The 26336-nt window shown below is 33.5% G+C and overlaps 2 protein-coding genes and 1 long non-coding RNA gene across 6 annotated transcripts; all 3 read right to left on the bottom strand.

The window, feature by feature from the left end:
- Positions 1–348: 348 nt before the first annotated feature.
- Positions 349–4120, bottom strand: LOC110894355. The gene is made up of 12 exons (XM_035981219.1): positions 4056–4120; positions 3659–3785; positions 3126–3306; positions 2536–2564; positions 2223–2371; positions 1683–1785; positions 1355–1526; positions 1098–1192; positions 902–964; positions 758–817; positions 446–607; positions 349–354 (listed from the first exon to the last, which is right to left on the bottom strand). Exons 1-12 carry the CDS (start codon positions 4118–4120, stop codon positions 349–351), a joined length of 1212 nt encoding a protein of 403 aa, XP_035837112.1.
- Positions 4121–4700: 580 nt separating this feature from the next.
- On the bottom strand, positions 4701–12693 carry LOC118484818. The gene is made up of 3 exons (XR_004874538.1): positions 12612–12693; positions 5827–5928; positions 4701–4913 (listed from the first exon to the last, which is right to left on the bottom strand). It is a non-coding gene; the product is annotated as an uncharacterized LOC118484818 (long non-coding RNA).
- A 1599-nt stretch (positions 12694–14292) lies between these two features.
- LOC110894356 (protoporphyrinogen oxidase 2-like) lies at positions 14293–24216 on the bottom strand. 4 transcript variants are annotated; one of them, XM_035980832.1, is made up of 4 exons: positions 23784–24214; positions 20168–20385; positions 14557–14899; positions 14293–14475 (listed from the first exon to the last, which is right to left on the bottom strand). In XM_035980832.1, the coding sequence occupies exons 1-3, from the start codon at positions 23955–23957 to the stop codon at positions 14896–14898; spliced, it is 396 nt and encodes a 131-aa protein (XP_035836725.1). In that variant the 5' UTR covers positions 23958–24214; the 3' UTR covers positions 14293–14475; positions 14557–14895. The 4 variants fall into 4 exon arrangements, 3 of the variants coding, with proteins under 3 accessions (XP_035836725.1, XP_035836724.1, XP_035836723.1); XR_002566258.2 differs by lacking the exons at positions 20168–20385; positions 23784–24214 and adding an exon at positions 15817–18333; XM_035980831.1 differs by lacking the exons at positions 14293–14475; positions 14557–14899 and having other exon boundaries at positions 19425–20385; positions 23784–24002; positions 24157–24216.
- Positions 24217–26336: the final 2120 nt, after the last annotated feature.

The raw sequence follows: 26336 nt of genomic DNA, 5'->3' as shown, positions 1-26336 counted from the left end.
ATTGACATACCTGTAGAACAAAAATCCCATCGTCTTTTAATGCAGATTCACAACATCGGAAAAACTGTTCATAGTATGCATGGCCAACATGTTCTATCGCTTCACTGAAAGTAGACATTTCTTGCTTAGACTATGAGTAACCATTAATCATATGTGTTGCACTTAACATCATCAGGAAGCAATTATGGAGATGGAAAATGCTTTAACTCACCAAGATATTATCCTATCATATTTGGAAGTGTCAGGTAATTGCCTATAGTCACATAGTAGAAATCTGATTCGATCCTGAAGAGTTAATTGCATTAAGAAAATCATTGAAGGAAGTCAGAGTTGTAAAGTTGTGCAATGTTAGCACTTGATTGCAAATTAATTTGCATTCAATGTTAATCTTTTCTCTAAAGTAAATATCCTTTTTTGGGCATTTCGTAATCGTATGAACACTTACCTGGAGGCCAGCTTCCTTCACTTTACTTTCTGCATATTTAATTTGCTCTTTCGAAAGGGTGATGCCTGTGTATTTGCAGCCAGTTTGTTTGACTAATTCAATACCAAACCTTCCCCAACCACATCCTATGTCAAGAACTTCATGGTTTTCATTAACTCTTGCCTACATTGATTGATTTAATGAAACATTTCAACACAAAGTTCTCTTAGAGACAAAATGACATAAATCAGGGTTTTGGGATACAAATATCAACCCATTTAATTGAAATTTTTTCTTAGAAAAAAAGGAAAGTAAAAGTATGCAATCACTCACCTTTTCAATTAAGGAAGATATTTTTCTCAGCTGTGCAGTTTTCAAGTCATCATCCTTGCTCTATCAGAAGTATTACAGTTAGAAAGTGTTATACTAATTACTTGAACTCCAAACAAGGAACAATATGATCATTGCAATCTTCACCTTGAATATTGCGCATGAGTATTGCATTGTATCATCCATGAAGAGAGAAAAAAGTTCATTGCTCTAAAAAACATGAGAAGACAACATATTAGACGACAAAAGCATAAATGAGGTGTATGAAGATGGTAAACTGTCCTACAAAATATCTGTAAAAGTAGGAAAAGGTAGTCAAGATGATAAGAAAACTTTCACATGCCAGATCATAGTGTTGAGAAATGTTACTGCGTGCTTGACTAATTGTATTTTTCCTCATAACGTGATGATAGATATATTTTGCATTTGATAGTGCTGCTGTTAAAAACATTGGTGTCCATCCTCTGAAGTAAAGCCACACATAGTTTATTTGATTATTAATGTGAAGGGATATTAATCTTGCAACATGGTACGCTCATATGGAAGCTCTATTTACCTTTTTTTAAACCTTGACGCAGAACTTTGTAACTCACTATTAACAATAAAAAGCTGCAACCATGAAAAAATCAGTAGGGAGCCATGAAAAGATGTATATGTATATCAACGAAGAGCATACCATCAACATATTAAGAAGACCTTCATTTTTATCGGTGAAGGAAACGTCTCCTTTTATGTACGCGTCCGCGAAACCTAATTCAGCTTGTGTGATAATCTACAACAAGTTTTTAGCGTAACAAAACATTATGCATGGTATGGCATAAGTAATGGAACGTGCTCCATATTGTGGATCTACTGCTAACTTTGTTAGAGTAAACGGAAACTCGTAAAAATGAATGAACAATGTAAAAGAAGGCAATAGAGCTTTAACCTTCCAATAAAATTGGGGGTTGTGAACTTTTAAATAAACTTTTAACGGACTTTTCCTTTTGGATCCTTCAAAGGTGAACACTATACCCCTTTCTTCAATCAAACTGCAAAAGGTAAAAACCTTTTAAAGTCCAGGGATGATTCGACAATACATTAATGTCCATAGAGGTCAAGATTTTAAGTTGGTTTCTTGGACTTTGTGGTTACCTTTCTATATCTTTTACTTTGTCATAAAGGGAGGAAAGAATGCTCCCCGTGTAATCCAATTTTGAGAGTGAATTCAATAATAATATGGTGAAGTGCAAGTGTTTCAATCAATTCTTTTTCTGTGTGCGTTTTCAAGATCGTGTGTTCATTTTGATACAATTTCCATTAGTTAGTATAGTTGCAGCTGTGAAGAAATAAGTCAAAAGGAAGCTAATGTATGCTTTTTAAATCTAGAAACTAAGTAGTACTGTCTCTTGAGATGATTGTCTTGTCATATGTATGAAATAGAGGACAAGCTTTTAACAAAGATCGCATGTATTAAAGTGTGACTCACATTAAAGTTCCGATAGCGATATAATCTTGAAGAAAGTTAACAATATATGACCGTGCACCAGTTTCCATCAAAGAGGGTACCATCTGTTTAGGGTTGTTTATAATATCATAACTCTTATTAAGCATGATGTTTGCTGCATGAATGCCCACCTACAACACATTAAAATCCATGTGAGACATATTTAGATGCTTTTAACTATGATGTGCCATATATCCCTTAACTCGGTATGGAACCTTAAACAGTTAAACCAACTATCCAAGAGATACTTTGATATGCTATTGTTCAATAAAGTTTTATATACAAATGAAGTTACCTTCACTCCATCTTCATGTAATCCAAAACCTGTTGGAATTAGTGTAGGTCAGAAGACCTTTCGTTACATTAATTGATGAAGAAGACCATGATAATACCAAATTTTCAAAAAATGAATACTCAGTATAAATATAATCTTGTGAGAAGATTAAGATTTATTGGGTTGTAGCTCCTGGAAAAAATGAATTAGTTGTGCATGGCAACTTTTAGTTCTTTGACTGGCCAATAAACAAGTTAAATCCTGTTATGCGCCACTCCTTTTATCTCATTTTATAAATCAACTTATGACTTTCAAGTATCTAATTGGTTGATTTAAACTTAAAGATGCGTGTTTTATTGATGTTTAAAATAAACTAATTAACTAATTAGTACAATGGCCACTGTGTCATTATTGTAGAGTATGTATACGGGTCAAAGTGTCATTGTAAACACTTAGAGGTCTATATTGTAAGGCTGTAATAAAAATTGTTTATACGAGCCGTTTTGTGAGAAGATGCGTCCGATTCAACTTGCATATTGAAGGTCAATGCATTGTTGCATATATTGGCAAAAAACATGTGAGTTGTTGGTACAATAAGTATTACTACGTACCTTGGTATGCTCCACAAAACACAATGTTTCTCTTTCCCTGAATGGTATGAAGCTCAAATGAAGCCTTTGATGCAGCAACGGATGTAACTGGACGTTTAGTCGACCACTTAAGCACTGTACTCTCCGGGGTTCGAGGTGGATTAATTGTAACAAGGAAAGGTAGTCCCTTGTTATCAATGTTCTGTATTTTGATTTAAATAGTGAATAGTTGTTGCACAAGAACAATATGATTACTACTGGGAGGAAAAGGTATACACCATGTGTTCTTGACTTGCAAAGTTGCACTCATGATCATTTATATCTACTAATTATTTGCTTGAAGGCTTCAATCCTTTGGAAAAACATTTTCACTTATGATAATAGCATTCACTCTCAAAGTAGATATGTTCTAATATGATTTAATGCACTTAAAAACAAAGTAGGTGTTCACACTGGTTCTATACTATCCGGGTATGTTTTCCAAGTTTCATGCAAGAGCTTTGCCTGAATATATTAAGTTATCTTTAAGTATAAGATGCAAAGCACATAGGTACCTGTATCACATTGAGCCAGTATGTCAGGCATACTTTCTTATCCATTGTTGATCCACGGAAGTTACATGCACTCCATGCTGTCTGGTTTTGGGGCATTAACGTTGTGTCACGATGCAGAAACATATCACTGCAAATTAAGAAGCTCAACATGTCAATACATAAAATAAAGGCGCTTGAGCAGTGGCGGATCCAGGGTCAGATTCCACTGGGTTCCTTTTGGTAGTTTTTCACTAATTTTCATTAATTTTTCACAAATCATACAAGGTTTACACTAATTTTTTCCATTTTCTTCGAATCGAATGGGTTCCTGGGAACCCATGGAACCATGCTAAATCCGCCCCTGCGCTTGAGTGCACATGTGGAAAGTATATATTCCAAGTCATGAGGGCGAGCATACCTATAGACGTAGTTAAAAGCACTGAGTATTCTTTTCTCTTCATATGAAGCTTGTTCTCCTATCATTCTGAGAGCATCTGAAGTGTGTGTGGCTATTATGCATCCATTACACCTTTCTTGAGAGCCATCTTCACATATTATCAAACAACCTGTATTTGGTGACATTCAATTAATATTGGTTCAACTATGACTTATAGTAGACATATTCTTTAGCATCATGATATATGCAATCAACGAGAGGAATTTAGATGACAACTACATTGGAGAATTGATAGGAACAAGTTTTATTTATGTGTTTTATAGTTTTTTTCTTAATAACAAGCACAAATTAACTCATAATCCATAGAACTTGTTTCCCAATTTATCCATTAACCATGATGAAAATAACAAAGAAAAAAAGGACAAGACCTAATAGCCTGGGTTGGATCTACATGTTGATCACAAGTGTCGCCCACACTTTATTTATGTGTTATATACTATTTGATACTTGTTTTTGTAGGCTATATATGTCCGAAACTCAATTGACACAGATTCACAAAACAATTTTTGAGAATGACACTAGCTACTAAAAAATTAGGCATTATCGATGCAAATTTAAAAGGTAGAAACAAATTAATTAACTAGTATAATGCAACTATTTACCATTATCAAGTTTTGAGACTGATTGAACTGAGCAACCTGTTCTTATTTGGCAGCCTCTACGTTCCAAATCCTCTTTGAGCTGTCATTCATTCCAACTTATATAGTGAGGATGGTCTAACAATGACTTAGCTAGATGGAAGATATATAAAAGAATCACCTTTTTGACATAAGTATGTGAACCGCTTCTGGTCGTGAGCCATTGATGGTGACCAAAAACCTGATAAAAGATGCACAAAATAAGCTCAACATAAAAAATAAAAATATATTCCTTCTAGCAAGATCACATGTGTCCCAATTAATCTTTTTTTTTACTCGACATATCATGCTTATATGACTTATTTTAAAGGAATATTAAGTTTCCTCGTGTGTAATTAGTTGTTTTCCAACAATTTGGTATCTAAGACTATCCACATCAAGGATGTTTGTAGGTGATTCTTGGCCTATGTGGAGGGCATTTGTGAGAGGGATGGATTAGTGGGTGTTGTAGAGGATGACATGGAGGGTGTTCATTCTTAAGGATTCTTAAGGAAGAATGGTGAAGAATGGGGGAATGGTGGGTCCTTTCTTTTTTTTTATTTAGTTTAAATTTAATAAAATAATTATAATAAGGTTGTTTGTGGGAAGGATATATATGTTATTGTTGTGGGTAAAAAGTGTTTGTGGGAAAAATAAGTGAAAAGCTGATGTGGCATGCTGATTAGGCTGTTTGTAGAAATGATAGCCTTTCACTGATGCGGATAGTCTAAGAGAAGTTGGTCTTGAACATATTTTTTAATTGCATTTCATCAGTGTGTTGTGTTAACTTTCCAAGTCATTAATCTTGGTTTCAAGATAACTAATAGTTTTTATTTCATGATTGAATTACTAGTTTAAGCTAAGGATAAATTTGGAAGTAGACGATTACTCATATTCTTTTACTATATGTCTATATATGTTTTGATCATTGTTAAAAACACATACTATTAGTTTCATCAAGGTTTCACATGATCAATCGGACTGACATTGAGAATTTATTAAAATTATCATATTTCTCTATCTCACTTACTATATAAAGTTATTTTTTACTTCGTTTTTCTTCTTCTAGACAGATTTTAGACACCTTATGTTTCTTGTTTCTAGAAGAGTTGTACCTGAAGGTTATGGTGATTGTGAAGGAACGAGAGAACTAAAAAGGCAGAGAAACTCAGAATTTGTTCCGCAGGGAAGGGCCAAATTGAAGAGCACATTGGTACCTGTTGTGTACATTAATTGAGACATGAATATATACATATGCAGAGGAGAGGAGAGATTATAAGACAGCTTAGAAGATACTTGATAACCGCGAGTAAACACTATCAACAAATAATTTTTTAATTCATTTATGTTACTGATTTATTGAGAAAAAAAACTATATGTAATTCACGAAATACATGTATACACCTTATATGAGATACATATTTGTACTTTCGAGAGGTACATATATGTGAAATTTTATGAAATAACAAGTAATCACAAACAACTGATCAACACAAGAAATAGCGACAAAAACAGGTGACAAAACTCTTATTAAACCAACCCAAAATATTTGCCCCCCAAGTGCCCAATGATCTTACAACTGTAAGATCTAATCAAAACAAGTACAGAAGTACATAGATGATCATCCACTGATGATCATCAGAACAGAAATACAACAAATCCAGAAGAACAATCTCTCAAACTACTGAGATTGTTCGTACAAACCCTAGAAGGTAACAACAACAAGAGAGAGAGAATTGAAACTGATCAACTGAATCATTGAAGAGAGAGACAAGGTATTTATACTCCAATCTTCCAAACAAGTCCAGAACTATCAACAGCTTACACGATCAGCCCTCCAATTTACAATCAGGCCCTTAGATATTTCTGTAACAACAAACAGGCTTACACAACACATAAGTCCAATAACAACCTTCATAAGCCCAATAACAAACTAGTAACAACCCAACTAACAATATAAACCAACGAATGAAAATAAGCCCAATATATGTAACAATAGAAACACATATTTTTAACATCCCCCCTTCATTCGATTGGTTTAAACATGTCAATCAATCCAAGTTGATTACAAAACAATTCATGCTGATCACTAGTAAGACCTTTGGTAAGAATGTCAGCAAGCTGACTTTCTGTATCAACCTTGACAGTTCTTATAACACCATCAGCCAATTTTTCTCTCAAGAAATGTAGATCCAACTCAAAATGTTTCGTTCGTTCATGAAACACAGGATTCGCTGCTATTGAAATAGCAGCTTGACTATCACAGTTTAAAGACATAGGTAGATCACAACTAACATTTAGCTCAGACAACAAGTTTCTTAACCACAAAAGCTCACACGTTGCAGAACACATAGCTCTATATTCTGCTTCTGCAGTTGAACGAGCAACTGTAGATTGTTTTTTGCTTTTCCAAGAAACAAGACAAGAGCCTAAAAATATACAAAATCCAGTAACAGATTTACGAGTTTGCAAACACTTTGCCCAGTCAGAATCGGCAAAACCATACAATTCAAGTTTAGAACTTTTTTTAAAAGATAAGCCTTTTCCTGGACTCTGTTTTAAATACCTTAACAATCTAAGTGCTAAACTCAGATGAACTTCTTTAGGACTATGCATGAACTGACTTAAAAACTGAACTGTATAGCTAATATCTGGCCTTGTCAAGGACAAATATATTAACTTTCCAATCAGTTTTTGAAATCCAGTAACATTATTAAGCAATTGTTGATTTTTCTCAATTTTAGAAGTAACAAGAGAACTCAGTTCAATAGGAGTAGAAACAGGTTTACAACCTAAAAAACCATATTCATTTAAAAGTTCAAGACAATACTTTCTCTGATTTAGACAAATAATATCCTTATCATATAAAACTTCAATACCTAAAAAATATTTTAAAATGCCTAAATCTTTTATTTTGAAAGTTTCATGCAATATGGTTTTAATCTTTTTAATTTCATATTCTGAGTTTCCTGTAACAACTACATCATCAACATAAACCAACAAGAAGACAGTAACACTTTCTTTCAACATGACAAATAAAGAATGATCACACTTACTTTGAACATAACCAGAATTTAACAAAACATCAGTTAGTCTTTCATTCCACTTTCTAGGAGCCTGCTTAAGGCCATATAAAGACTTAACAAGTTTACAAACTTTCAATTCATTTTTAGAATAATAACCTTGAGGCAATTTCATGTACACATCTTCACTAATAGTTCCATGCAAGAAGGCATTATCAACATCAAGCTGATACAAAGGCCAATTATAAGAAACAGCTAAGGCTATAACAGTTCTAACTGTTACCATTTTAACCACAGGCGAGAAGGTCTCTCCAAAATCAAGACCTTCTCTTTGGTTAAAGCCCTTAGCTACCAGCCGAGCTTTAAACCTTTCAATCTCTCCATTTGACTTATACTTAACCCTATATACCCATTTACAACCAATGGCCTTTCGACCTTGAGGAAGATCAGCTAAGATCCAAGTGTTATTCCTGAACAAAGCCTCCATTTATTTGTTCATAGCTTCAACCCATCTAGGATCTTTAGCTGCTTCCTCATATGAAGAAGGTTCAACAGTTTTATTAAGAGCAGTAACAAAGCACAAATTCTCAGTAGACAAACAAGCATAGTTAACAACTTTATCCAAACTATACTTAACTTTACTATTTAACACAAAATTCTCAAGTTTCTTTGGTAAAACACTTTTCCTACTAGATCTCCTAAGAGATACATTTGTTCCCTCAGATGGGTTGATCTCATCAAGTGAAGTTCTAATGTCCTCTGCCCTACCAGTCCCTTCACTACTACTACTTTCAACTCCAATAGAATGTTGGTGTTCAACACTGCTTGGAGTGGTAGATGTAGAGGGGAAAGGTTGCTGATCATCATCAGAAACCCCATGAGATCCACTGTTCCCCTCTTCATCATTGGGATGTATAGGATTAGTTGTTATAATTTCAGCACTATCAAAAAAATTTAACTGATTTAAGCTATCAGTTAAAGTATCATGATTGGTTATACTATTAGATTTAAAAGGGAACACATCTTCAAAAAATTTAACATCTCTAGAAAAAAACTCTTTTTTGTTATCAAGACTCCACAGTTTATAGCCTTTTTTAACATTTGAGTAACCAATCATAACACATTTTTCAGCATTAAAAGACATTTTATCAGTATCATTAAGAATAGTGCTGAAGCATAAACAACCAAATATCCTAAAATGTGCAAAAGAGGGTTTAAAACCAAACATTAACTCAAAAGGACTTTTTCCTAACAACACAGATGAAGGTAACCTGTTGATAATATAAACAGCTGTCAAAACACAATCAGACCAGAAAGAAAGAGGAACACCACTTTGAAACAGTAATGATCTAGCCAAGTTTAACATATGTCGATGTTTCCTCTCAACAACACCATTTTGCTGAGGTGTATAAGCACAAGTTGTTTGATGTAAGATACCTTTTGATTTACAAAACATATCCATTTTATGATTTACAAACTCTGTTCCATTATCAGATCTAAAAACCTTAACTCTTTTTTTAAACTGAGTTAATATTAATTCATAAAAGCTTTCAATATTTTCAAAAACTTCTATTTTGCTTTTTAACAAATAACACCAAACAACCCGTGAATAGTCATCAACAACAGTTAGAAAATATTTAAACCCATCTCTACTAGTAACCCTATAAGGTCCCCAAACATCCAAATGAATTAAATCACCTACATGTTTTGACTTGTGTTCACTTAAAGGAAAAGGAGTTCTAACCTGTTTAGCTCTATGACAGATTTCACATGATTGTTTTTCAAAACCAACAACACCTAAATCAGTTTTTAAAATAGACAAAACTTGATCAGCAGGATGCCCTAATCTATTATGCCACAAATTGCTAACACTCAAACTATTAAAACAAAGATTAACAGCACTATCACCTTTGTTAACAAAGTACAAACCATTATCCTGTTTACCAGTCACCAGGGCTTTCCCTGATTTCAAATCCTGAAGCACACAAGTATGTTCATTAAACACAACAGTAATGTTATTATCTTTGGCTAATTTGTACACAGATAACAGATTAACACTATAAGTAGGTACAAAAAACACATCAATTAAAACAACATTTTCAGCAAGTTTTAAACTGCCAATTTTTGAAACTTTAGCTTTTGTACCATTAGGATGTGACACAAACAAATCATATTCAGAAACATCAACACAATTAAACATTTCTCTATCAGTTTTGACCATGTGCTGATTAGCACCTGAATCACAAATCCAGTTAAAATCAAACCCAAAATTAACCAAACTAGAACAACTCATGACCTCTCCTAAGGAATTAAAGCCACAACTAGTCTTACCTCCTATATTAGAGGATTGGGACTCAGTACTTGACTTTTCACCCAACAAACTTAGAATTTTTGCAACCTGCTCAGGAGAAAAAGGAGAACCAGAAGGAACAAAAGATGCATTTGACTTAGGATTAGACACATTTTTACCACTTTGATTAACAGGTTTCTTTTTAAACCCCTGAGGATATCCTATAACTTCAAAACATCTGTCCACAGTATGTCCTATTTTATTACAATGAGTACATTTAAAATTTGGGTTAGGACCTTTAAATTCTCTTTTTCTTTGATCAAAAGACTGATTTGTTTTTGCTACAAATGACACACTTTGATTTTTAGTAACATTACTAGAATTTCTATGTGACTCCTCTCTAGACACAATTGAAAAAGCAACTTTGACTGAAGGCAATGGCTCTCTAGTTAACAAATTTGTTCTTACAGGATGATAAATATCATCTAAACCCATAAGAAACTGCATCAGTTTTATTAATGTAGAAAAATCATTGAAATCTTTTGCAGCTTGACAAGAACATGTAGGCAGTTGAAGCACAGCATCAAACTGCTTCCACATAGTATTTAGCTTATGATAGTATTCAGATACTGAGCTACCATTTTGAGTTATGCAATTAATTTTTTTATACAAGTCATACACTATTGAGCCATCTACCTTATCATAAGTTTCTTTTAAGTCTGTCCAAACCTCAGATGCAAGTTTAGAGAAAACTTGACCAAGATATAACTCTTCTGACACAGAATTTAACAACCAACTTAAAACCACAGAGTTACATCTATCCCACTGACTACTTAGCACAGAATCATCAGTTTTCTTTTCACATTTACCATCAATAAAGCCAAACTTATTTTTGGCTTCCAAAGCTAATTTCATAGCACTATACCAGACTCTGTAGTTTTCAGTTCCTTTTAATTTTATACTAACAATGGTCAGAGAACTAGAGTCACTAGGATGCAGAAACAAAGGGTCACCAATATCCAGTTTACTAATCAAGGTTTGAGACGAACTAGTATCTTTATCAGTCATGGTAAACAATCACAGCAAACACAACAAACAGTATAACAACAATACAAACAATAACAAGAAATCACTCAATCACAAAACGGCGAAGCTGTATCAGTGTCCAGATTCCAGGTTCATCACTTATAGTGCCTGGACAGGTCTTAATACAGGAGCCAATACTCAAATCTAAGAAATAAAACCAAGATCAACAAACAAATATCAACAATCAAATGTGCCGGTCCTCACTACCCCGACTTCAACTAATCAACCAATCAACAAAAAACAAAAGAGAGGGGGAGAATAGCCTCACAGTGGGTGCAACTAGATCTGAAGTTTGTAACAACAGATCTAGAATCAACAACAATCAATAAAACACTACTGGTCAGTTTGCCCTAAATCTTCAAGGATTTAGAGACCAACACAGAGTGTTTTTCACCAAGAACGAGGAGAACCTTCACACTTGCAATAAAACCCTAGCTAGGGTTTCAGGCACAAAGATCGAAGCACAACTCCAAGATCAAGATGATCTATCCAGAATAATAGCCAGATCTGTAACTCCAAACAGACCTAGACACAAATCAACAAAAAATCAGCAAATCACAGCGGAATAACAACAGATCCAGAGCCTTGAAGCTCTGATACCATGTGAAATTTTATGAAATAACAAGTAATCACAAACAACTGATCAACACAAGAAATAGCGACAAAAACAGGTGAGAAAACTCTTATTAAACCAACCCAAAATATTTGCCCCCCAAGTGCCCAATGATCTTACAACTGTAAGATCTAATCAAAACAAGTACAGAAGTACATAGATGATCATCCACTGATGATCATCAGAACAGAAATACAACAAATCCAGAAGAACAATCTCTCAAACTACTGAGATTGTTCGTACAAACCCTAGAAGGTAACAACAACAAGAGAGAGAGAATTGAAACTGATCAACTGAATCATTGAAGAGAGAGACAAGGTATTTATACTCCAATCTTCCAAACAAGTCCAGAACTATCAACAGCTTACACGATCAGCCCTCCAATTTACAATCAGGCCCTTAGATATTTCTGTAACAACAAACAGGCTTACACAACACATAAGTCCAATAACAACCTTCATAAGCCCAATAACAAACTAGTAACAACCCAACTAACAATATAAACCAACGAATGAAAATAAGCCCAATATATGTAACAATAGAAACACATATTTTTAACAATATATGTTAATATCCATTTTACTTTTTTACAATACTAACCTTTTAATTAAAAGAAATGAGAAAAAAACCTTTCATTAGTTGATAGTGGTTTTTCATGGTTTTCAAGTTTTTAGTGATTTCTCTCAAACCTAACTCCACACGCATATCAAGGTATTCATATAGATGGGCGGACCAACATGTAGTGGGGGGTGGGGGGCCAAAAAATAAATTTGTATAATTTGTAAGCAAAAATCCCAATCCCCACCCCTCTCCAGAAAATAAATCCTGGCCGCTGATCATATGTAAGCTTATTTAAGAACACTAAATAAAGTTTTGATGTTTGCTCACAAGATAAGAATCTTGAAATAATTCAGAGTAACCATGTGACATGATGAAGCTTTGCAATGTTTCACAGTGACTAGTGTCCCGGTTGTGTTCTAGGTACCTGTGTTGGTTATAAAGTTACAGGATACTATTAGCTAAATTTGATACATGTGTATTAACACATGAATACAAAAGGTTGTATTAAGCCATATATTTAAACAAGCAAGTTCAAGAACTTAACATTATCTTTGTACATTTAAGAGAAGAGCATATTTTTAGAAATATAAGTGCACTTTTATTATTATCTTATATAGTTAGAATAAGATTAAGATTTGAATAATTAAGCATGGGTCATAGTAGGGGATTGGGTCAAGTATTACCCGACATTTTCATTATTCAAGGGTTGTGTTAGTTTGGTTTAGGTACATATATACTTAATGGCGGAGCTTAATCGAAAACTCAGTATGGGCTGAACTCTTAAAATCTAAATCGGTGATGGTCGGATTCTTAATAATCCAATATTTAACACTACAAGAAAATCAGAATTTTCTATAAAATTAACACTACGAGCGAAAAATGGGTGGGGATAGGGGCTCTCCCAACCCCAATAAAGCTTTGCACATGTATATAGCGATAGTGAGGTTCCATGGGGAATCACCAAAACGTGCATAAGTGGAGAACCATGTAAAAAAAAAAAAAACTCATAACAAACTTATTTTTTACTTGATTTTTTTCGTAGCTTTTGCATATAAAACACGTAGATGTCGTTTATAAAACAAATTGAAAAATAAAAAGCCAAAAAAAGTTTGAAAATAGTTCAAAACAAGTTATTTTTTTTTTCAAAATTTTTTATTAGAACTGCTGTTTATATTAAAAAGATCCGGTTAAATTATGCAAAAAATGTTTTTTTTTTCTATGTAAAATGATCTTTTAATGATTTCTTTAGATGTAAAATTAGTGGTTTTATGTTTCCCACTTTTTTTTTTGTGTGTTTTCTTGGTGAACTCATGAAATTTTTTGGTGTTGTCACTACAAGAAAACTAGGTTTTTAGTACGCGCAAAAGCGTCCTAAAACGCAATTTTATAGGACCTTTCGTTTAATAGGACCAACGGTAAAAGCGTTTCATGTAAAGGGGTCGTAATAAGTCCCGGAGCTAAAAGAGCGTCCTAACATCTCAAATAAGATTATGAAACCAATTTTATGGTCGCGTAATATGTTTTTGAACAACCAAAATAGTGTCCTAATAAAAACATATTAGGACACTTTTACGATGTTTTAACATGCGCTTACATACTTTTAATCTTTTGATACAGTTACAAGCGTCCTTAGAAATTAATTGATAGGACCCTTATGATTTAACATTATAGCTAATTTAGTACCAAGAAAAGGGTCCTAATATACCAAATAAGATTATGAAACCAATTTTATGGTCGTATAATATGTCTATAGACAACTTAAATAGCGTCCTAAAAAGAACATATTAGGACACTTTTACTATGTTCTAATATGTGATTACCTACTTTTAATCTTTTGATACACATACAAGCGTCCTTAAAAATTAATTTGTAGGACCCTTATGATAACGTTATAGCTACTTTAATATCAAGAAACTGGTCCTAATATCTCAAATAAGATTATAAAACCAATTTTATAAACAGACCATCAACATATAACATCCTAATAGTTATGATGTAACATTATAGCTACTTTTAATCAACTTCATTATATTTCAAATAAGCATGTTCATAACAAAAACACTAACCATAAATAAGTTATAACATTATCTAACATAAAGTCTTAACATTTAACTAAGAAATTAAAAGCAATTAAAGAAATAAGAAGTATAAAATCCTGAGTCATCATGCGTCCTCAATCCTCATGGACTACCTACAAATAAACCACCCATGTATAACCATTAAGTTGCATGATATTAAAATTATTTGTATCACAAGTTTAACAAATACATACCGAGATGAATGGATAGGGCCATGCGATGGATGCACCAATACAATCTTGAATTGTAGAAAATAAACCATATGGTCTTACAAAGTTTTCATCTTTTTTATTGGTACTTGAACGTTTACCTCACACCATTCTTGTAACACCCCAACCCAGAACGGGCTGGCATGTCACTATTACAGATATAAAAAACCAAAGAATTTCAATAAAAGATAGAAACCAAGAAATAAAAGTCTCGAATCCACCAGAAAACCTAAGTCTTATATTATTCAATTGCTGAAATAAAAAAATTAAAAGCTTTAAAAACTTTAACTTCATATTCCTCTCACTCATCCCTGTTTCCCCTGATTACCTGCAAACACATAAGACAACACAAGAAAGAAACTACGGCTGAGCCAAAAAGTTAACCAGTAACGGAGAAATCAAGAGTAAAGTAGTGACGGCATGCGAAGAGCAAAATGGATTGGTACGGATAATAAACAAATCTAAAAGATGGCATAGAAACAAATACTTACATAACTTGAATCCCAAAACTTATACTGAGTCGATAACAGATACTAAACATAATCAAATGCATATGAACATATGAATGCATTTTCGTATATATAAAAAGAAGAGTTAATTACTATTTTTGTCCCTGTGGTTTGTCAAAAATCACTATTTCAGTCCATTAGTTTAAAATTGCAATTTCAGTCCCTATGGTTTCACTTTCGTAACCATTTCAGTCCCTGTATTTTCACTTTTGTAACCATTTCAGTCCATTATTCTGTTAAGTACAGGGACTGAAATGGTTACGAGATGGACTGAAATGGTTGCAAAAGTAAAACCACAGGGACTGAAATCCCAATTTTTAAACTAATGGACTGAAATAGTGATTTTTGACAAACCACAGGGATGAAAACAGTAATTAACTCTAAAAAGAAAATCTAAAATCACTTGTGAAACCCTTTATTTATAAATGCATTTTCAAATCATGGTTTATCTTTAGTTAACACAACAAAAAGTATGAAATATAAAGTGACTTTTATATCTTAGAAAACCAATTTAATAACATCAGGTTTGTAAACAAATGCATACTATATACATAATGTATAGTGTGCTCTTAGCTTTTTGCTTTCAAGGTATCAGTTGCCTGCCTGATTATTGTCGTGACCGAAGAAAAAAAATGATCCATAGTTGTCATTTTCATTCCTTAACATCATAAGCCAAAACATTACCAATAATCACCGGTGATTATTCGATAAACGAAAACAGAATCGAAGCCCTTACCTCAATAATCGAACGAACAAAATAGATTAGAGTGGCGAACAGTAAAAAAAACGAATCTGGAGGTGGTACAGCGGCTCCCTATCAGATGCCGCAAACAACGAGAATAAATATGGTAGTGCGGCGGCCACGAACTCCCCCGGTGGTGAAGTACAACAGCGACAAGGATCTGCTCGAGCGGAACGACTGTTGTTGAAAGACTAATCAACGCTGGTGCGGCAGCCGTTGATACTGATTCGGCCGCACAGGGTGGCGTTGCACTGACGAACAGGGATTTTTTTTGTCATATGGTGTGGTTGAGGAGATTTATCGTAATCCCGTTTCTTCCGGTAGTTAGTAGCGGATGAGATGCCAAAGTTTAAGGAATTCGTGAGAGATCATATATTAGTAAATAATAATTACTAAAAGAGTTAATTGCTATTTTAGTTCCTGTGGTTTGAGTTATTTTGCCAGTTTAGTCCAAAGTTTCATTTTTAACATATGGATCCAAAAAGGTTTTATCGTTGCCATTTTGGTCCAATTGACTTAACCCCATCCATATCTGTTAGTCAAGGGGTATTTTTTATCATTTCAATGGTGCCTTTTTTTTTAAATTAAAGCTTTACCCTAATCCCCATTTTTCTCAAACCTACAAACACAACTTGAGAAGGAGATCGAATCAAACTGGTACTCCACCGCTAGTTCACCGTCATCAACCAACCACCACTCTCTCTAGCCGCGCCAACACTCTCGGTCGTCCGTCACCATCCCCTGCCACCGCCATCCTTCACCATTCGCTGCCACCACCATCAAACCGTCGATCGAATCAAACTGGTATTCCACCGCTAGTTCACCGTCATCCACCAACCGCTACACTCTCTGGCCGCGCCACCACTCTCGGCCGTCCGTCACCATCCCTGCCACCGCCGTCCTTCACCATCCGCTGCCACCACCATTAAACCGTCATCCATCTCATTCCAGAAGCGGTTGAAGGGTACACACCAGCAACATCAAGAACAGTTGCGCCATCTTATCTTGAAATTCTATGAACTTATGAAGATTTTGTTGTTTTAATCGATGTTTAAATGAATTTGAAGACGATAGCCAGTAAGATTTGAATATATTTTAGGTCAAAATTGATATGTTCATCCTAAATTATTCAAATCACTTGCGTTGTTTCAATTGAACTACTTATATATGAAATTGCATCATATTATCATGAAATTTCTATGTAGATTTTGTTGTTTGATTATCGTTAATGAATTTGAAGATGATAGCAGGTTAGATTCAGATGAAATTTAGGTTAAATCTGAAGAGAACCAAGAAAAGAGAGAGAGAGAGAGAATCGTTCACCACCACCATTATCTTTCCGATCTGTAGTCTATCTTATCTGTCGGTTCCGATCATTTCCGATTTGTTGTCTTCCTGAATTGTTCTGGCTAGGGTGGTAGTGGTGGAGGTGTGCCTAAGGCCGGTGGAGGCTGAGGTGGAGGTGGAGGTGGAGGTGATGGTTGTTGTGGTGGAGGTGATGGTTTGTTGTCTTCCTTATACCAGATATATGTAGGAGGTGACTATTATTTATAGCAAGACAATAAACAATAAAGCTTTAATTAAAAGAAAAAAACAATAAAGAATAAAGGGTTAATAAAAGGAAAAAATTAAATGACTAAAATGTCCTTGGGAGACTTAACAGATATGGATGGAGTTAAGTTAGTTGGACCAAAATGGCAACAATGAAACCTTTTTGAATCCAGATGTTAAAAATGAAACCTTTAGACTAAACTAACAAAATGACCCAAACTACAAGAACTAAAATGGCAATTAACTCTTACTAAAATAGCTGACATCATTGTTATATACTTTGTCAAGGTGTTAACATTTTGAATTTATTATTCCAACCAATGTGGGTATGGATCAAATCGTTTTTCTATTTCATCAATATATATTTAAATCTCAATTTTTGATCACATCAACATTTAGATAATTTCATATTTACTTTGTTTACGTAGGTTCTTATTTCTAGAATCAACATTTTAGATAATTTCACATCAACATTTTGAATGAAATATATGTTTATACAATTTTAGATTGGATGTTTATAAATATTCGTAAGTTTTATTTTTGGGTTAACAATATTTTACATTTTTTTGAACGGTGACTTTCTTTTTGAGACCTAATGTCACACCGTTTAAACTGCAGCCCTGGTCAAGATCTACCTAGACTATGTTGTCTTAACCGGACCCGCACTGTATTGGTCAGACTTGGTTACGGCGTTCCCCCGAAAACCGTACTGCCTCCACACGATTTAATGTATAGAATATAGGACATCATTTTAAAAATATAAGTACTCAAAGCTTATGCATTTATAACGTTATTCAACCAAAAAATAAAAATAAAAAACATAGATTGATTCCCGACTAGGCGTTGATTAATCACCAATTAATCTCGATTAACTTTCCATAATTAATCAACACCACCACCGGCCACCACTCACCGGCCACCACCACCACCATTCACCACCACCACTCACTGGCCACCACCACCATCACTCACCGGCCACCACCACCACTCACCAGCACCACTCACCGGCCACCACCACTACTCACAACCACCACCGGCCACCACCACTCACCACCACCACTCACCGACCACCACCACTACTCACCACCACAACCACTCACCGACCACCACTCACCGGCCACCACCACTACTCACCACCACCACCACTCACCACCAGAGAAAACCACAACCCAGGGTGGAAATGAATGTAGCAGGATGAATGATGAAACTTTACTTTCAAAATTATTGTTTGTTTACTACTATCCCATGTAATCACAGGTCAATAATCTAGTGTTATTATAAAACTCTAGCAAATAAACGTCCTATAAAATTTATTTTTTAGAACTCAAATATCAAGTGTCCTATTACGATGTATTATAATAACACCATAATGATTAAGCGTCCTATAAAGGTTAAAGTTATAAGACCCTAGTGTCAAGTGTCCTATTAAGTTATGTTATAATAGAACTCTAGCGAATAAGCGTCCTATAAAACTGATGTTTTATGTCTCAAATATCAGGTGTCCTATTACAGTGTATTATAATAACACCATAACGATTAAGCGTCCTATAAAGGTTAAATTTATAAGACCCAAGTTTCAAGTGTCTTTTTAAGTTATATTATAATAAAACTCTAACGAATAAGCGTCCCATAAAACTAATGTTTTTTGACTCAAATATCAAGTGTCCTATTACGGTGTATTATAATAACACCACAATGATTAAGCGTCCTATAAAGTTTAAAGTTATAAGACCTAAGTGTCAAGTGTCCTATTAAGTTAAGTTCTAACATGACTTCAACTAGAAATGGTCCTATAACACTGAACATTTATGACTTAACTACAGCGTGTCCTATTAAGTTATGTTATAATAGGACCCCAGATGATCAAGTGTCCTAATACAGTATCACATAATGGGACACTAACAATTAAATGTCTTATAAATTATTTTATTAGGATCTACATTTTAAGTGTCCTATTAAATTTTATGATAATAGGACCCCAAATAATCATCCATCCTATTAAATAGTTTTTTAGGACACCGGTTTAGTAGAGTATGTTATAAAAGGACCCCAAAAGTTCATTAGTCCTATTAAATAGTTTTTTAGGACCCTCCTTTACAAGCGTCCCACAGAAAAGGTCCTAAAAAGCCATTTTTGTTGTAGTGTGTTTTTTGTCGCTTCAAGATCTAAGATCCGTGATATAATCAATTAAAACCGGATCGCTCACTTGATGTATTCAAATGGATATTAGATCCATCAAACTTCATTAATTTAAGGAGTAAATTACTATTTTGGCCAATGTTAACCCCTTCGGTCTAAAATGGAATCTTTTGACATATCTGACCTACAGATTGCATTTTATAATTGTTTTAATCCATAAAACTAACTTTGTTACTTTTTTCCTACTTAATTGTAAGGGTATTATGGTACTTTTATACCTTAGGGACTGTTTATGTAAAATGGCAAACAGAGGGTATGAAAAAACCTTGGGCTCAAATTCAAATATGTCTCAACGAAATTTCAAGCTTAATACATTTTTCTTTTAATATTTTAACTTGGAAAATTTATAAATTTTCAAATTTGTAAATTTACGAAATCCAGTTTGAAGTGAATCATTAGTTGATATAAAAGGATAATCAATTTGTAAATGCTATTTTAGAGATTGTTGTAGTTCCGTTCTCAAGATTTTTATCAAACCATTTATTTTCTCTAATTATTAAAATATTTTTTTGGAGTTATTCAGATTTACGGTTCAAAAGACCTTGTAGTTTATTTTGCTGTAAATAAGTGCCGCCCCCAATTGCAACTTCTGTACCTCAAAACATCATCTTTAAACTTGGTTACTTCCCAGAGCATGTGCCAAAAGCGAGGATTCAACAGATTCTTCTTTTGCGAAAACAAACTTGAGAAACCATTTCTACTGCCCCATTCGCCGCCATGAACATCGTCTAAGCTCACCGAGAAAGACATATCAGAAACCTTCATATCAACTCCAAGTGTCTCAAACAGCTCCATCATGTTGGGAGATGTCACCTGCATATTTATCCATCATTTTAAGTACCTCAATGGACAAATAGTTCAGGATGAACCCATCCATCTAGGACTAACCCAGGGGCAGGCTTGGGGGCCGGCCGCTCACTATAAAAAAAATATACATGTTAAAATCCTGTATGCCCCCCATTGAGCTTTAAAAAAAGAGAAAGAATGAAGAAAATAACATCTCCTTAAAAAAGAACGCAATAATTACTGTGTTTCTTTTCTGGTGAGTGAGGTACAAATAGAGGAAAGTTCAAACTCCCAAAAAGTGAGAAGTCTATATAGATATTATGTTTTAAATTTTATAGGTACGACAAATGTTTTAGATTCTTTTGACATTGTATTATATAGAAAAACACCAAATGTAAGAGCATTCACATCCAAACCCTTATTTTTTTTTTATCATATATTTCACTAAAAATCACTATCTTTTCTCTCTACTTTTCAATTAAATAATATTTTTAATACCTTTATCATTACATTTTATCTATCTTCCACTCACAATCACTTTCAAAATATATTAAAAAATTATAAAGGATGAATAGTGTCCTCTCAAATTTACAGATTACCTACAACCACTTTCATAAAATAAAAACCACTTTCATAAAATAAAAACCCCTCTCACGCAATTTGGAGGGTTGGATGTGAATGCTCTAACAATTTAAAACACAATGAAATCTATTCTATGCATGAAATTTAAAACATATTGATAAACTTTCTTGGCATTGTGTTTTAACTTTCGTGCCTAGAATAAATTTCATTATGTTTTAAATTGTTACGTTTGATGTTTTTCTATGTAATGCCATGCCGAAAAAATCTAAAACATCATGCCTAAATATTAAAACACAATACATATGCAAATTTCTTACATTTTTAGGAGTTTTGAAATTTGTAGCCTACTCCTACCACACACACACATATATACAGGGGGTGGGTATTTTGCAAACCACCTCGAGTTGTGCAAACCATACAAACTCTAGGTTCTGAAACTTTTTTTCGAAAAAAAATAGGACATGTAATACACATAATTTTAAACATTTCAAGCCAAGAAAAAAAAAAGCACTGAGTAAATATTTTAAAAAAATACAAAAGAAAAAAATGTTCCGGTTTGAAGGCAGAATAAATGTAACACTGGCAAGTTACATTTTAACCTAACTCTCTCTCTCTCTCTATATATATATATATCTATATATATAAGATCAAAGAAAAACCACTCCGAGTTGTGAGAACTTAGAGAACTCGGCCTTGCTATGTGAGTTTTGCTCCTATTTTTTTACACCCGTAGAAATTCAAAGTGAGTTAAAAGTTTTGTTAGGACTTAAAAAAAATCAAAGTGGTGTTTTCGGCCCTTACAATGGCTGTAAAAAGATGATGACATAAACATGATATCACTTTTTACAGCATTTATGGCTGCCATAAATGCAAAAAAACTAGTTTTTTTTTTTGAAAAGTTGATTTTTAAGGATTTTTTGGTAAAAAAAATTTAAAAAAACCTTCCGTAAGACCGAGTTCTCTAAGTTCTCACAACTCAGTTTAATTTTACCCTAACCCCATATATATATATAGAGGTAGGTTAACGTACAAATGCCCTTATCGTACATTACGTACGCTACAATCTCAGCCGTCCGATTATCTTCCCGCATTGAATTTGCATGTTGTTTTTTTGTAACAATTTCGCATGTTGGTTTTTTAACATGCGATTTCATCAAAATTACCACATGCGAAATTGTTACAAAAAAACATGCTATTTCATCAAAAATATCACATGCGAAATTGGTACAAAAAACAACATGCGAATTCATCAAAAATTATCACATGCGAAATTGTTATAAAAAAACAACATGCTATTTCATCAAAATTATCACATGCGAAATTGGTACAAAAAAACAACATGCGAATTCATCAAAAATTATCATATGCAAAATTGTTATAAAAAAAACAACATGCGATTTTAAAATGCGGGAAGATGATCTGACGACTGAGATTGAAGCGTACGTAATGTACGATAAGCAATATTGTACAGTACTCTTTACCTATATATATATATATATATATATATATATATAGAGTAAGGTTAACATACAAAAAGCCTTATCATACATCACGTAGGAGACAATGGTAACCGTTGGATCAGGGGTATAATCACGCATGGGACCACATAATCACGCATAGGACTATAATCACGCACGTTCTATGATAATAACGCACGTTATATTTTTTGTCATGTATGTTAATGTAGGTTAAGCCTTGAAGTACATTATACTTTCCCTATATATATATATATATATATATATATATATATATATATATATATATATATATAGGGGATGGATCATGAGAAAACTAGTTTAAATGAGAAAACCAAAAAACTAACTAAAAAGCCCAAAAAACATACCAATTTTTTTTTTAATTTCTATAAAAAATCGCAGGTTTTTATACCTGGAAAAAAATTTTCAAAAAAATAAACGATAAATTTTTTTTGTTGTATTGCACATGTGCACTATTACGGATATAGTGCACATGTGTAGTACGTGTAGTACACATATAATCACATATATTGCACATGTGCAATACAACAATTTTTTTTTGAAAATTTTTTTATGTATAAAAACTAGCGATTTTTTGTTAAAAAATTGTAAAAAAAACCTTTTTGGTATGTTTTTAGCTTTTTTTTAGTTAGTTTTCTAGTTTTCTCTTTTATATGTAGTTTTCTCATTATCCTCTCCCTATATATATATATATATATATATATATATATATATATATATATATAGTGCATCTTGTGCAATTTTTCGTATCACACCGTCCGGTTAGGGGTGTTTAATGAATCAAATGTTAATATTCAAATTAATCGAATCGATATATTCAAATTATCTATTTATTAAATGCAAATGACATTAATTGCCTATTTTTTTCAAGTTACATTAAATGATTGGTGTTGATTCAAATGACATTAATTCATTTTCATATATTTAATTTTTTTATATATATTCTTTTTAAAAAATTGTATTTAAGGGCCCGTATTTTATGTTCGTACTATATATATTCTTTTTAAAAATTTATATTTAATGGCCCGTATTTTCTGTTCGGGCCTAAAGATCTTCGAACATTTTCGGCGACGACCCTGGCCGGCTTTGAACGGATGATATATTCATATTCCGAAATCTGACGTTTGATTTAACATTGGATATGTAAGTTAGTTTATTAATGCGTAGTTCATGATAGTTGTTAGTTCTTACTACTATTTCACATGGTATGTTCAAATTGAATATTTCGTCTTGCATTCTGAGAACGCTGAAAGATTTTTTTGATTTGAATTAAAAAGAAAAAACTAAAGAACATATGAACAATTTTTGCGAAGAATGATACTAGAGCATTTAAGAAGACATGCTTACAGGATTGAAGGCCATGAATTCCAGGTCCAAATCGATGCCATCCACGACCACCGCCTTAGCATGACCACCAAGGTAGTCCTCCTTCTCGTATAACACCACTTCTACCCCTTCTTTCGCTAAGGCGTATGCGGATACCAACCCGCTTATGCCTCCACCTATGACCGAAACCCTCATCTTAATAATGTTTCTTTTGAAAGTTATATAACCTTATCTGTGTTCCTGTAGTGAAATTCCATGGGCAGAATGATCAGTTGATTTTTTTAAAGAAAAAAGAAGAAGAAAACATCACTTTGTAAGTTTTGAATTAGAGGACAGGAGGTAAAATATTCCACATCGATAAAAATAAACACAAACATCTACGCCATAAACTCACAGTCTCACAAATTTCCTCAAATTTTAAAAAAGATAACGAGCAAACTCACTTTAGTTTCTTGGAATGGTTCCTAGAGAGAGGGTAACGCAAGCCATTTATACAGATTTATTAATAGCTAAGTGCGCCCACTGGACAAGACAAATTGTTTTTTTTTTGAACTGCGACTTTCTTTTGGGTGACCTAATGTCACACCGCCTAATTGGCAGCTCTAGCTAAGTCTGTCTAAACTTACGTTGTCTTAACCGGGCCCGCGCTGGGTTGGCCAGACTTGGTTACGGAGTTCCCCCGGAAACCGTACTACCTCCACACGAGTTGACTCGCTGAAGTAACAGCCGGATGAAAACCGGGGTGCGGCTCAGGATCGAACTCCCCTCGGTGGGTTTGTCACCATCATTGCCCAATATCCACCCAAATATGACACAAGTGGGAATTGAACTTAAGTCTCCATTGGAAAACCCAAGTCTCCTACCACTAGGTCACAAGGTGTTTCTTTTTTGAAGTTTATTTTATCTTTTGGATATATCATAATAGAATTAAATAAATGACCAAAAAAATATAAAAAAGTAGTATTACACGTGTGCAACACTACGAACAACCTAAACCCGCCAACACCCCTACATTCATCCCCCAAAAACCTAAAAACCTAAACCCCCAGCCCCACCTCCAAAAACCTAAACCCCCAGCCCCACCCCCAAAAACCAAAATCCCCCCTCCCACACACACACACACACACACCTAAAAACTAAACTCAAAACCTAAACCCACAAAAACCTAACCCCAAAAGTTAAACTAAACCCAAACCCTAAGGCTAAGTAGTATTGCATATGTAATGATAGTATTGAAAAAAGTTCGGCACGTTAAATCTTTCTTATTTATGTCAAAAAAAAAAATATGCTCGAATATACTTGAACGAAAAATAAAAAAATTTGTAATTTTATGGTACAATTTTTAAAAATAATAATAACACATGAAGGACATAGAAAGGTTTAAAAAGTTATATATATTTTTTCAATATTGCCGCTCATTCATTAAAAGTCCACTTCCCCATAAATGACAAGTTTTCGAGTTTTCTAGAAACTATGATTTTTTAACTATACCCTCCCTATATATATATATATATATATATATATATATATATATATATATATATAGGTAAAGAGTATGGTACAAATCTCCTTATCGTACATAATGTACGCGCTACCCACAGCAATACACGTGTCCTGATTCAATTTAATTAAATAAGGGTATATCAGACATTCTATTCGAACATCTGAGGGCTAATCAGGGAATTCCGTCAACTAGGAAGCAGATATAGAGTTCATTTCGTAACCGTCCATTTAATTATTGTTCGTATCAATTCAATTTGTAGGTTTTTTGATTGATTCCTGACCGAACCCAGATTTGCGATTTTCGAAAATGCTGGATTCGTCATTTAGGATGTTTTGTTTTTGGTTTTTCATAATAGGTTTATTAGGTTGAGTTCTGGGTTTTATTTGATTTGAAGCTTTTTTCATTTTATTAGATTGTAATGAGGTTCAAGATAAGTTGTTTCTGGTTTTATTTGTTGAGTTTATCATATCGCATGTGTTGTTTGATATATCACATGTGGTGTTTTTAACATAGTCCAGGTAGTTAAGATTGAATCATTTGTATAATTTCGCATGTTTAAGTTAGACATTTCGCACCCAATGAAGTTTAATATTTAATTTTGCATGTTTAAGTTCGAGATTTCGCAAACTAGAAAGTATTTACCATATATATATATATTTATTTCGCCCGTTTTAAAAATAATTATATTTATTTTCGCACAGTGTGTTTCATAATTCAGTTCAATAATTGAAATCAAATAATTCAGTTCAATAATTTATTTCAATAATTCATATCAATAATTTTTCATTTATTATATATTTTATCTTTTTATCACTATTTCAAACATCCTATTAAAAATGACAGATCTACCAACATCCTCTTCTTCTGAATCAAGTATTAAGCAGGCTTTGAGGAAAAGGATTCAGGAACAAATTCAAGAGGATCGATCATGTCAAGAGATGTTGGAGACCAACATTTCTCGTGTAACAGAAAACATGAAGAGAAGACAAGAAATTCTGAACTTGCTATCGCAGATGCAAGTGAGTAGTCTTAAAGAAATTGCTGTTATGTTTATGGTGGATTTGGGTGAG

Source organism: Helianthus annuus, chromosome 12 (genome assembly GCF_002127325.2).
Source record: "Helianthus annuus cultivar XRQ/B chromosome 12, HanXRQr2.0-SUNRISE, whole genome shotgun sequence".
Lineage (NCBI taxonomy): Eukaryota > Viridiplantae > Streptophyta > Magnoliopsida > Asterales > Asteraceae > Helianthus > Helianthus annuus.
Note: the sequence above shows the minus strand (reverse complement) of the source record. Positions and strands in the feature narration are given on the sequence as shown.